The following is a 13,415-nucleotide window of genomic DNA, read 5'->3' on the forward strand; positions in this document are numbered from 1 at the left end:
GTCTCCCCTTCCCACATTTCCCTGGCGATTTCCAGGATACCCCTGGGGTGGCATCCATACAGGAGTTCAAAGGGGGAGAACCCTGTGGAAGCCTGGGGAACCTCCCAGATGGCACTTACACAGGCTTGGACACACCCAATTGAGTTACATGAATTCTTTCTCCAGCCATTCATGAACCAACAATAGAGAGGAACCAGCCACTTCCTCTCCAACGCTTCAGCCCTGCACCTCAGAACTGTACAGTCTGGAGCTGGTCAGAAGCCTGGCCAGTGCAAAGTTCAATATTCAGTTTGCCATTTCAAAGGCAAGTTGACATGCAGCCGCCTTTGTAACCTGATCAGATTTGCTCACCAGCCCTTGAGTGCACCAGCCCCTCTGGCATTTCCCAGAACTGCCAGATGCCCAGTCCACCCGCGGTCCACCCCCAATGGTCAAGCAGTATCCATTGACTACCATGAGAGAGTAAGCATATAAGCAGTTTGAGATAGTGGATTCTCTCCTTGTTGGGTGTCAGTGAGCCATTAATGCTGTCTGGCCATTCACACCATTGTTACACCTGACAGGCTGGCTTTGGGGGGTTTCCCACCTCACAACATATTTTAGTAACATACACAGCACCACTTCATCACTTCACGTACAAAGATCGTACATACAATCCAACAGGATGTTAATGTTGAATGGAACAAGACACATTTTATACCAAACAATTCTAGGACACTGCTGAATATGTGGATGCAGGGGGCAGCTTTGAGGCACAGAGTGCCACGCGCCCTCCCTCCCTCCCTCTCTCTCACTTGAATTTCTGTTCATTGATAATATATTTATAGTGCAAACAAGGATAAGTTTACCGAGGTGCTGTGTGTTAACCAGAGGGTTGACCCCAAGTTGAACCTTGTAAGCTCGTGTGTACGATTCCTTTGGGAATAGCAAATCTGAGTATTCTGTGAGTGTGCAGGGGAACAAGAGCTAAGCACTGCAGAGGGACACTCACAGAAAGGCCTGTGAACTCCAGAGTCCACACAAGTCTCAAACTTGTGGTTCCATGTCATGTCCCTTCTCTCATTGTAAGGGCATCAGGTTTGCTGCAGATCCAGAGTCTCTTTGTGCCACACCTCGAGCTGCTGACCCAGGTCTCATAACTCAGATATGCACAGTCGCCTCCTCCTCTTATTGGAAACCTGCAACACAGACAGCAGGGGCTGGAGTCAGGGAGTGCTGGGAATTCCCCATCACTTACACACACAGGCAGGTCAGCAAAGGGAGGAGGTGCAAGCAGGGACATCTGTCCCATTTCAGACTCCTCCTTGGCAAAGGGGATATAAGAGTATAGGAAGATAGCAGGCACTGCAGGGCAGGGAGAGGGAGCAGGGGCTGGGGGCTGAAAAACCACAGCTGGGGCTTCCAGTGATCTCTTTATGCTGGGTAGATATTTGGCACGACTTGCCCACCACTCAGCTTTGCCTGACGCTCTCACCTAGACCGAACCTTTCTCTCCAGTCCCATTTGGCCCAAAGGGGAGAGATTCCACAGGCCTCTCTCACATGGCAGCAAACAGCAGCAGCTTCCCATGGAAAAGAGTTTGATACAATCCTCCACAGGCAGCTCTGGTACTCTCAGAGTGTTGCAAGCCTGTTTCAGACCCTACAGGCCATCAGGACAGACTCTTAGTAGTGAAATGAGATTTCTCTCTAGCACCGTACAAGGGAGATACCTCAAGTTACACCAACTGTGCAGAGCAGACGTTAGTCTCTATATTATGCAGCTCAGAAGAGTTAAGGTGTTCAACTTCGACTGGGACAGCCCACTGGGGGGAAGGGAGCTCTGGTGAACATCCAGTCCAATGGAGCAGCGGCCTACCCAGTGCCCAGGGCTGCGCTGTATTATAAAGCCCGTGGGGCAGGGACCATTCATCCCCAAAGGGCAGAGATTCCACAGGTCACTCATATACAATCTGTGTGGCACCCTCTCCGAAACGTGTTCTGTGTTTGTACACTGCCTAGCACCATGGGGCCCTGGTCTAGGGCTCCTAAGGCACTTCAGTAATACAAATAATAATGACAACACTGCACTGGGGCCTCAAATGTTGGGGGAAGAATCCAGACACATTCTCACAAACACCCCCCACGGTTAGATAAATTCTTGTTCCACTGGCAGCACAGCGACACCTGTGAGCTAACACTGACAACATTACTAGAGCGAAAGGGACTCACCGGAGGTCGAATTCAGTGCCATTGGGCCATCTCCAGGGCTGGCCCAGCTCCCTCTGGAGGCCGATCCAATGGTCAAAGAAGCCCTTATAGTGCAGCAGGAAATCCTGAAAAATAAGACAAACCTGATTATATTTAGGCCCCTGGCTGTGGTGCTCGCCTGCCCTGTGGCTCTATGTGGCCACTGCTCAGAAGTTCAGGTTTGGATGGGCCACCTGTAGGTTGCCAGCTGAGAGCCCCAGGTCCGACAACGCCAGCCCAACCTGGGCCACAAGGAGGCTGAGAACAAGTCAATCTAATGAGCCAGCTGTAGGTCACAAGACAGGATTCTGCTAGAGCAACAGTTCTTCCCTGCACTGGCCCCTTCTAGGTTCGGAAGGGGTCAGAGCTGGCAAGTGAAGGGCCATCAGGACAGCAGCTGGCAGCTCTGCCCTGTGACAGCAGCCTCAGCCAGTGAGCCAATCGCTGACCGAGAATCCCAGTTTGCTGGAAGCCCCATCAGACTGGGACCTGCTCAGCTGGGAGCCTGGGGACATGTTCAGGAGCTGGAGGCTGCTCATAGGCCATCTTCACCCCCCTCTGTCTCCATCCCCACATCCGTGTTTACATGGACAGACCTGCCCCTGCCCTTCTCCAGTCTGGGCAACTCTGGCGTTGCTGGCACCTGCCAGGCTCCTTCCCAGCACTTTGCATATAGCGCCCCCGCTCAGACTAACAGACGGGGGCTGCTCTGAGGAAGGGCCGAGCTCACTCCCAGCAGAGCCCAAGAGCCTTAGTGTTTCCCCGGGACAAGGAGCCCACCCCATGGAGTCAATGGCTGTGGTGAGTTGGAGAGGCAGGTTCTCGACAGGCAGCCCAGTGGCCAGGGCCAGCCCAATCCTACAGGGACGGATCCTCCCACCTGGGGCTCTGGGGAAGAGGAGGTTGGGCTGGGAGTGAGGGATCCCCATGACCCCTGACTGTGAGCACAGCTCTAGCCAGGGCTGGGATTCGGCTGCCAGAAACACTCTCAGGTTTCCCAGCATAAGAGACAACAGGGCAATTTCTGGGACCCGGGACTGAGCCCAGCCTGATTCCAGCCCTGCCAAGCCCCGTCTGTTAGGATGAAGCATCTGCCGCTCGCTCACCTTTTCCTGCTCACTGTCAATCCCAGCCAGGGAGGCGCTGAGTGAAGAGCACTGGCTCTGGCTGTAGGTCCAGTTCCCTTCAGTCTCTGAGAAATAATAGCATTTCCCTCGGTATCCGATCCAGCCCTCTGGGCAGCAGGGCCCAGCAAGGGAGGCCGGAACAGCCAGAGGTGGTTTGGATTTTTCCACTGAAAATGAGGTAAGTAATACAAGGTCAGAGACTGTGTCCCCTCAGCCTAATTCTGTATCTGAGCAAATGAGGGGAGAGAATCCCTCAGATCCAGGCTGCTGGCTCCTTACACCCCTGGCAGCTGTTCTGAGTGAGGAAATAGGCCATTTGAAACAAGATGGGAAACCGACCCCCTCCTCTTTAGTGGCTTAGTTTTGGTGGTCCAAAGCTAACAAGCAACCAAGACCAGGGTGTGATAACACCAGATGATCCATGAAGGCGTGGAGCAGGCAGGTAGGGGGAGTGTTACCCAGAGGCTGACACAGACGAATATTCAAACCAAATAAAAATAAAGATTGTGTGGGACGTTGGGTCAGCTAACCCAGGGACATCCTGCTAACCCAGCCAGCTGGCTCCCCAGCCAGGCTCTGTGCTTTAGAGATGGATCTTGGGATGAAGATGGGATTGGACTCACATTAGAGAACAAACCCTGATGGCACTAATCTGTGCAAGGGACAGGCTCCCAGAGAATCTGATGCTAGAGCCAGCCCAGCAGAGATTTGCTCAATGTAGGAGTCTGTGCCCGTGAGAATTCGAGCGATGTTCCTAGCCCTGGGTGGGAGGGACTAGCACAGCTCAGCGAATTGTATCCTGTGCTTAAAAGAAGCCTGTACAGAGTATTAGGAGCCATGTGAATTAGTTTTATAAAGTGCTGTTTGCAGAGACATGAATAGCCACTAAGTGGCACCAGAAGCTCAGAAATGGGAACCGTCTGTGTGGTTAAGAGGTGAGTTAAAAAGGTTCAGTGCCAAAGTCACCCTTTAAAGAGACAGTTCAGCTGGGACTTCCCCAACAGCCTTCAGCACGTCTGTCTCAACTCACTCAGGGAAATTCAGGGGGCACTCGACTCTGGTAACCTCCTTTTGAAAGCCCCACCCCCACCTTCTTCCCCCAGTGCAGCAGCAGGGACGGGGTTATGCAAACTCCTTGGAAAGTCTCCCTGAAGAGCGGCATGGGGGCGGGGGGGGAGAAGTGCAGACCCCTGGGTGCTGGCTTGCAGTGGGGTGGCAGGTTAGCCCTTTAGGACACACAGGAGGATCTGATGACCCCCGCCCACTGTGAAAGACCAGCCCGGAGTGCAGCTACCCACCGCTACAGCCCCACAGCCCGCAACCTTCATGACATGTCCCTCGACTCTGGCTACCTCCTTTTGAAAACCCCACTCACCTACCACCCATCGTGATGGGTCAAACTGCGGGGGAGGGGAGGGGGCGGGTCACGCCTGGCTGACCCTTCACAATAGGTGGAGGGCGGGAGATGCATGAGGCTCTGAGGGGCACCCCAGCGCCTCCTCCCACACGTTGTGAAGGGCCGGCCCACTGCCCCCATCCGAGCTGGCACCGAGGTGCAGGCCTGCAGGGGGTAGGCGGGCGGTGTGTGCCAGTAAGTGCTGGGATCGGGGGGTGGCGGAGCCAAGCCTGCATTTGAGTCCACCCCACTGAGCACCTCACGCCCCTCCCTGGGGTACCTGGTGGGCGGCGCTGAGATCCCTCCTGCCTTACACGAAGAGGGACGTGAGGTGGGGGGAGGTCGCAAATGTGAGCTTGGCCCCCGGGTGCCGGAGACCCTCAAAACACCACTGTCTCTGAAATGTAACCCTGGGTCTAACACTAAGGAGACATCTGAAGGGCCAGTGCAGTAGGTTAATGCTCAGAGGCAGAGTTATTATGTCTAACAGCTAAGTGAGGACAGTCATTTTAGATCCACTGGATTCACTGGTTAGTCACTTCCCTGCCCCCCCACGGACACAGGGGAGCAGAGACTGGGTGGGCCAGCTCCTTACCTGCTAGAAATGCTGCTAGGGTAGCAATGATGATCAGAACTGGGACTGTAACTGGCACTAGGACTTGCCAGGAAGAACATTTCCTGAGCTTGACGTTAGACCCAGAGCCTGAAAGAGACAAAGTCTGAGAGCTTCTGGAGAGCAGACACATTAACAGGATCAGTGTCTGAGTGTCGGTCTAGCAAGTCTCTATTGTGACTCCCAGAGTGCGTCCCTCCCCCATCCGTGTACAGACAGTAACTTCACCCCTAGTCCGAGGGCTAAACACAATAATAAACTCGCCCAGTCCCAAATCACCCCCACACTCACCCAGCCAGCACATAGTTAATGGCTCCTAGGTCTAGAAGATACCACTGGACTGTTGAATTTCTCCCACTGCTCCTGCCCAGACACACCCAGACTGACTCTCGGCTCACAGTTGACCAGAGGAGAGAAGTGCTGGGAATGTGTCACTCACTCACCTTTTTTCTGGCCTCAACTGGGAAGAAGCAGATTGAAAAAATAATCAGACTTTCCCCACACACTTAATGCTGCACCTGCTGCTGTAGCATTTCAGTGATGACACTACCTAGGCCAGAGGGGGGAGCTTATTTCTGAGTACCTATTCCACCTCCCACAGAGGTGATAGTGAGGTTGATGGGAGAATTCTCCTGGCAGCCTAGTCCTGTCTACACTAGGAGTTAGATCGATTTAAACTGAATCTTTCAAAACTGTGGATTTTTCACACCCTTGAGTGAAATAGTTTGTTATATCGACCTAATTTCCTTGTCCCTGTCTACTCCAGCCACACTCAACCTCCTGGATTAAGTCAGGCAGTCAGAGACCACTCAGAGGTTGGGCCACTCACCCCCTGCCTCTCCCTTTAGCTCATGCAAAATCCATCTGGTGTCAGAGCCGCCTGAAGACATCCCCAGCACAGACTGCAGCCTCTGGCTGTCTGAGAAACACGGGGTTCAGTTTTTCTATTTGCAGCTACAATATCGTCAGGTTCACAGCATTTAACAGAAGAGTCACTGGGAGACCTTGGGGGGAGCCATCCTGGAACAGACCCACTGAGTTTTCTAAGGCTCCTTCTCTAGATCTAAGTGCAGTTACATGAGGGCAGAGTAGCAAAGGCATCAGATGTACAACAGGAAGATCTGTCTATCTTCTTCCTGCCGCACATACAGGAACCTCTATGCTGAAAGTCTGAAGCAAGCCCCAGGTCCCCCAGACTAAGGACTGGCCTCTCTGCCCCTGCCCCAGATTTCACACAAGGGTCCGATCTCTCAGACTCCCTGCAACTCTTGACTCTCCGTGTCTGAAGGAAGTTTCCTTTGAAATCTTGATTCTCAGGACAGAGAGGGGATTTCCATTAGTGACAATGACACACCGACAGAGGGGTACTCAGGGGAATAGCCCCTGGCCATCCCATGGGAGACGAAGCTTCCAGCTCCAGCATGTGTGAGATTTGGAGATCTCAACATCCTCATCCCCCTCTTTCTGCACAGCAGCTTTAGGAAGAGCTTTCCCCAGAGCTCTGGGCCACATCTCACAGGCACAGCAACTGCACCAGCAAAAATGCAGGAGCAGATGGTGTTACCTGCCACCCCCAGACTTGGGTTCATTTTCATGCACACGCAGGGTCTTGCCTCCCTGCAATGGTTGGGGTGTGCACCTCTCACTTTTCACAGAGAATAAAAGCGATGTGGACCAGAGGGAGATGGGGACCAGGATTTCAGAGGGGTAGCAACCTCTGTCCACTGCAAGACTTTTGGCCAAATGCAGGCACACAAAGTGTACGCAGCAGGGACAAGCTGGGTACCTGTTCCATAGGAGCTCACTGGCACACTCAGTTTCCTGCTGCACCCACACGTGGTAGTTTGAACAGTTTCAGGCACCGTTGAAAGTGTGTCCCCTTCTGGACATGCCTCAGTGACTCTGCCCAGCCTCTTCCCATCGCCTGGCTCCCATCTTTTCTCCACAGGTTCACACTGGTTAAGGGCCTTCTTCAGCTGCTGTTCCTCATCCATGGGACACCCTCCTTTTTCCATCTCTCCTCTCACACCACAAGCCTGGAACACGTGCTGGGCTCCAATCAGCTCCATCTCAGGGGCCATGACATCTGATTCAGGGCTTGTCTATATTCAGATCTGCACTGGTTTAGTTTACTGTCTGATGTTAAACCAGTGCAAGTGTTTGAACCAGGCTGATTTGATTCAGCTTAAGTCCTTTAGGAAGAGTTTGAAGATAAACTGAAATACGAGTGTACACATACACACTTGCACCAGTTTCACTCCACTAAGTGGATGCAGGTATATGTGTAGACGAGTCCTCAGAGCCTACAGGGTGGGTTCCAAGCTGTGGCAGATGTCCCAGCCCGACTGCCAGGTGCCCTCAATGGTTCTTTTCACTGTCAGAAAAAAAAACAAACCTTTACATCGTTTTGGGGGTTTTTTTCATTTTGTTATTTTAAGTACAATTTTTTTTCCTTTTTAAAAATTAACCTGTTTAAAATGAAGTCTGAATTTAATACATAGTATGTTAAGGGCTAAGCTTATTATAATCTATTAAAAGATCTAAATAGAAACTCAATATGTTGAATCCATGAGCCCCCCCTGTCACTCACGCGAGTCCCACCCCGTCGCACGTGGCGCTGCTTAGTTACGGGGCAGTTGCCGGGGCTGCGGATCTCAGGCGGACTCGGGCAGGTTTTGGCCGCGAGCTGGATGGTTCCCGCGCGAGTCCCAGGATTCAGGCTTGTTCGCAGCCCCTGGCTGCTGCTTTGCTGCTTTTCCAGCCGCTGCTTCTGCGTCTGCCGGCTTCGGGTACAGCACAAAAAGTTCAACATCTCAAAAAACCCAAAACTGCCAGTTCCTGTTTCTATTGCGAGAGACCCAGGTGGGGATGTAAATCAATCGCTGTTCAGCTGCTGAGTTTCTACATTTCCATTTTAAGTCAAACGTCAGGGCTGTCAGTTTCTAATGCTTTGTTGGTTTCTATTCAACTTTAAATAAAACGAGTCTGGTTGCTGTAGCCTGTAGCCCAGAGCCTCAAACGTCAGCTCCTGCAACCCCTAGATTTCAGTGTGAATTCATCACTTACATACTATTGAAGAGCTGGGCTCATGTTCTCAAAAATTCCCACCACATGATTGCTCTGACACTGTTCACAGGAGTTTCACTTCCAGAAATCTGAGCAGAGGTTCCTCAGTGAGTTAAATTATCAAAGCTCCATTGAATACTAGAGCTAGGGATTTGTATCAGCTGAGAAGCTGCCTCTCCCTCTTTACTAGTCATCCTGAATCCCAGGGCAGTTCAGAGATTTGGGAAGGTTCCCTTGCTCTAAACCTCACGGACTACTTTAGCTTCTGTGGAAAACAAGTTGATATGCCTCACAAAACCTGAAAATGACAGTTCAATTTGCTCAGAAATGCACACACACAGCTTTTCAGAATAAAAAGAAAAGTTAAGGCCAAGGTTTGCCAAAGGGGCTAGTGAATTTGGGTGGTCAATTAGAGAACTTTAAAGGACCAGCCACCCTCTGAAAGTCAAGCTCAGCACTATGTGAGAAGTCAGGCTTCTTTTAAATGTCTCGATTCAGACTTAGAAGCCACTTCTGGAAAATCTTGGCCAATATGATACAAAGATCTACTCAACATTAGTCATTTGCAAGGTTTTTTTTTTTAAGTGCAATGTGCAAGTGTGATAATTTCTCCCTCAATTGGGACTTCACTCATTAGGATTTCTATTCAATTGTATATGGCTGCCTATGTATTTTTCAAAATAGCTTTGCATTCAACAGTTCCTACTCTGGTACCTAAACAGAGCCCTGATCTTGCAGACTGTTTTAAGCACATAAGTAGTCCCATTGACTTTAGTCATGCCTATAAAGTTAAGCATATGACTAAGTGTTTGCAGGATCAGAGAGCCTAAATCTGACCCATTTAAATACCTATGTAACTTTAGCACAGTCACAGCAAAGAGGAAAGCTGCTCTGGCCAAGTAAAGCCATATGCAGGAATACAACAGGGAAACTCTTCTACCTCAGGGCACCTGTTCCAAACCCACCCCTGCAACAAATGAATGACCCTATGCACACACACCAAAAGAGTATGAGTGTAAGCCAGGTCTGAGAGTCTCAGTAACACTCTCCGTGCTCAGCAGCTGAAAGTGGGGCACTTTATTTGCATGGGCTTTGTATCTGCATGAGTACAATTAAGTATTTAGCATAACTTACCTAGGTGCTGAGCATAATGGGAAATGGTTAGCAGGGCTGGTTTTGGGCTACAAACCACTTTTGTGTTAACTACTGGGGTAATGAAATGTTGTCCTTCAATTGTATGAACAGATGTCAGCAAAACTGTGCTTAGTCTGTTATGATAGAATCTGCACCCTAAACTAAACAGAGCTCCACAAGGGTGGCAGACAGATGTTTCAGTCTGGAAATGGGGGGGGGGGGGAAGAAGCAGTCTTCCATTCCTCTGTAGGTGTGTGAATGTCTCTGTGCACGGTTACCCAGAACTTTTTTCCCCTTAGCAGATCCCGTAGGGCCAGCTTCAGCCCTCCCTGGAGCCGCGTGCACATGTCACTGTATGTGAGGTGCAGCCAGCCCTGTGCCCCCTCAGTCCCTTCTTTCTGCCAACTCTGGCAGTGAGGACAGGGGGTGGATCATGGAATGGACATGAACAACACATCTTGAAGAACATCAGTTACTGGTAAGTAACCTTGTTTTCTTCTTCGAGTGCTTGCTCATATCCATTCCACTATAAGTGACTAACAAGCAGTATGCATTTGGAGGTGGGTTGGAGTTACCGGTGAGCTGCCCTCAGCACCGCTTTGCCGAATCCTGCGTCCTCGCTGCCTGCTGGACGATGGTGTAGTGGGACATGAAGGTATGCACTGACAACCACGTGGTGGTTTTGCAGATGTCCTGCAGGGGCACTCTCTCCAGGAAGGCTGTAGATGAGGCTTGAGTTCTGTTTGAGTGTGCTGTGATGGTTCCTGGAAGCTGCACCCTCACCAGTTTGTAGCAGAACTTGATGCAAGATGTAATCCATGAGGAGATGAACTGGGTGGAGACAGGTGATCCTTTCATCCGGTCAGCCACTGTGACGAAGAGCTGCATCGATTTCCGGAATGGCTTTGTACGCTCGATGTAGAAGGCCAGGGCTCATCTCACGTCCAGCAAATGCCATTTCCTCTCCTCCTCTGAATCGTGCGGTTAGGGAAAAAACACAGAGAAAAATATCTTGATTACAATGAAATTGGGAAACCACCTTGGGCAGGAAGGCTGGATGTGGCCTCAACTGTATCTTATCAAGGCCCTAATCTCGGAGACCCTCCTGGCTGAGGTAATGGGCACCAGGAAGGCTACCTTCCATGGAAGCATGAGCAGAGGACATGAAGCCATGGGTTCAAAGGGGGCCCCCATGTGTCTCCAGAAGACCAGGTTGAGATCCCAGGGAGGCACCAGGCCACGGACCAGCAGATAAAGCCTCTCCACCCCCTTGAGGAACCTGACTGACATGGGATGGGACAACAGAGATCTCCCCTCTAGCGGCTGATGGAAGGCCACCTGGGACAGGCCCGAGGATTGCAGCCACAAGCACCTTCTCACACAGATGGCGGTGGCTATGTCCCTGCCCGCTGAGTCAGCAGTGTCACAGGATGTCTGGAGCGCTGCCCTAGCTACCGCGGTTCCTTCCTCCACGATAGCACTAAAGTCTGCAGGCTGGTTCTTGGGCAGAACCTCAGCGAACTGCCTGAGGGAGTCCCACAGGTTGAAATTATATCTGCCCAGGAGGGTCTGATGGTTGGCAATCCTGAACTGCAGGCTTGCAGTGGAATAAATCTTTCTCCCAAACGAGTCCAGCTTCGTACTGTCCTTTTCTTGGGAGTGGACCCTGGCTGACCTTGCCTGTCTCTCTGGTTAGCCGCGTCTACCACCAGGGTTCCCGGGGCAGGGTGTGTGAACAAATACTCAACCCCCCGGCTGGGATGTAATATTTCTTCTCGCCCACCTTTGATGTAGGGGTGACCGAGGAAAGGGTTTGCCACAGGGCCTTTATAATCTTAAGTGCCCTTTCGTGGACTGGGAGGGCCACTCATGCTGGGTCAGCTGCCACCAGCACATTAAAGAAGCTGTCTTCAGCCTCTTCTAACTCCTTCACCTCCAGCCCCAAGTTGGAGGCCACCCTCTTGAGCAGCTCCTGGTGCACCCTGAAATCCTCCAGTGGTGCCAAATAGTCCAAGGGGACTGTCTTATCAGGTGAGGAGGAAGAAGACTGCAGAGGTGCAGCCTGCAGGTGTGCCCCCTCCTGGCGAAGGGTTGTACCCACTGAGGTTCCCTCCAGGTGGTCCGACTCCTTATCCAAGGAGTGCTGCCTATGGGCCTTCTCTTGTGTCGGAGGCACGGACTGCACCCCCGATGACATAATGGATTGGGGCCCCGGCCCCACCTGGATACCCCATGGGGCCCAATAAGGCCATTGTTGTGGCCATTGTCCCTGGGGCCAACCTGGAGCTGACTGCGCCACAGGCTGTGATGCTTTGTGGGGACATCGGCCTGCCCAATGACTGTCCCCCCGGGAGACCCCGAGTCATCGTCATGGTCCAAGGCCCTGGACTGGCGGTGCTATGTTCATCCTTGGTCCCGGGCACCCTTCCATGCCAGGGACTGCCCTCTTGACGCCTCCGACCTGGAGGATGATGAGGACTGCCTCCATCGCCGCGAGCAGTGCTGACGAGTGGGGGTGCGCTCTGAAGAGTTAGAGGTACCAGAGCGTTGTCTTGGTACTGATGATTTCCATTGCCGCTTGCCTTGCAGCCCTGCAGACACCTTCAGTGAACGAGGTCGGCACTGCCCCGAACTGCTAGGTGCCAAGCCGGACTCCGGTGACCAGGTTCCATGCCACGAACTCTGTGGTGGCATGTCTTCCTCTGGCGACCGGGTTCTGCACCGTCTAGGTACAGGCAAACTCCTCGGTGCCAGGGATCTGGAACAGGAGTTGTCCGAGCACCACCTGGCAGACCTCGACAGGTGCTGCCTTCTGGCATGCGCTGCCACTGGTGCTGGGGAGCGACATTGGCACTGAGAAAGACTCCACGTCCCATGCAGGGACCTGGAGCGACTACTGGGGGAGCAGCTCTGCTCTACCCTCGGAGACCGTCCGGCGGGAGATCTTCCTCCCTGTACCAGGGATCTCCACCACCTTTCAGGGGGACCCAACGTGGTACCGGCCCCTTCTCCCTCGGCGGAGGGGGGGCAGAGGTGGCATAGGCAAGGCCAACATGGCTTTTGCTGCCTGAAAAGTCTCCGGTGTCGATGGCGTTGGCAGGGGCACTCTCCCACTCCTAGGAGTTGGGGGAGGCTCCCTGACCGGAGATGCAGGTACCGGAGAAGTCTTGACAGGTCGGGTCGGGTGCATCTCCGTACTCAACCCTGCCCATACCGTCGGCGAAGGGGAGTGTCCGCGCTGCTTCCTCTTCAATGCCAGTGATGTTGTGCGGTGCTGACTCGAGGGCAATGCGGACGGTGCGCCCTATACCAAGGTCACGCTCGTTACCGAGGCGGAGCGGGTCGGTTTGGATGCCGGGCGGAGTGCTGCCTCCATCAGCAGGGCTTTCAACCGGATTTCTCAGTCCTTTTGATTCCTCGGTTTGAAAGTCCTGCAGATCTTGCACTTCTCTTTCCTGTGGGCTTCCTCCAAGCACTTAAGGCAGCAGTCATGGGGGTCACTGAGTGGGAAGGCCTTCCCGCAGGAGGCACACGGCTTGAAGCCCAGTGACCGAGGCATGGCCCAGCCGCTCAAAGTCCCCGCAGGGACTCACCTTATCTCTAACTACTCTTAACAACATTTAACAACTACTTAACTAACTAAAACTAATTTAGAATATCAAATAAATCCAAACAAGGGAAATAGTACCTACTGAGCAAGGCTAGTTCCAGCAACCATCATGGGTGGAAAGAAGGATCTGCTTAGATGAAAAAAGTTCCGGGTAACCATGCACGGAGACGTGCACACACCTATAGTGGGGTGGATATGAGCAAGCATAGAATCATAGAATATAAGAGTTGGAAGGGACCTC

General features: G+C 52.4%; 1 protein-coding gene across 2 annotated transcripts; it reads right to left on the reverse strand.

Moving 5' to 3' along the window:
- Window positions 1-799: 799 nt before the first annotated feature.
- LOC137160070 (C-type lectin domain family 2 member D-like) lies at window positions 800-10,418 on the reverse strand. 2 transcript variants are annotated; one of them, XM_067558528.1, is made up of 5 exons: window positions 10,348-10,418; window positions 5,347-5,454; window positions 3,335-3,522; window positions 2,211-2,314; window positions 800-1,178 (listed from the first exon to the last, which is right to left on the reverse strand). In XM_067558528.1, exons 1-5 carry the CDS (start codon window positions 10,382-10,384, stop codon window positions 1,046-1,048), a joined length of 570 nt encoding a protein of 189 aa, XP_067414629.1. In that variant the 5' UTR covers window positions 10,385-10,418; the 3' UTR covers window positions 800-1,045. The 2 variants fall into 2 exon arrangements, with proteins under 2 accessions (XP_067414629.1, XP_067414628.1); XM_067558527.1 differs by lacking the exon at window positions 10,348-10,418 and adding an exon at window positions 7,151-7,621.
- Window positions 10,419-13,415: the final 2,997 nt, after the last annotated feature.

This window comes from Emydura macquarii, unplaced genomic scaffold, assembly GCF_026122565.2.
Source record: "Emydura macquarii macquarii isolate MOO-44397 ecotype Brisbane River unplaced genomic scaffold, CSIRO-AGI_Emac_v2 contig_2124, whole genome shotgun sequence".
NCBI classification, from domain to species: domain Eukaryota; kingdom Metazoa; phylum Chordata; order Testudines; family Chelidae; genus Emydura; species Emydura macquarii.

Bases quoted from the DNA above. Each gene is read 5' to 3' on its own strand.
- LOC137160070 (XM_067558527.1), bottom strand. From the start codon at position 7,445: ATGGCCCCTGAGATGGAGCTGATTGGAGCCCAGCACGTGTTCCAGGCT. The intron at 5,455-7,150 runs GTACCCAGCTTG...TGTCTCTTTCAG, and splicing joins AGTGAGCTCCTATGGAACAG to GCTCTGGGTCTAACGTCAAG. The intron at 1,179-2,210 runs GTGAGTCCCTTT...TCTGTGTTGCAG, and splicing joins GGCACTGAATTCGACCTCCG to GTTTCCAATAAGAGGAGGAG.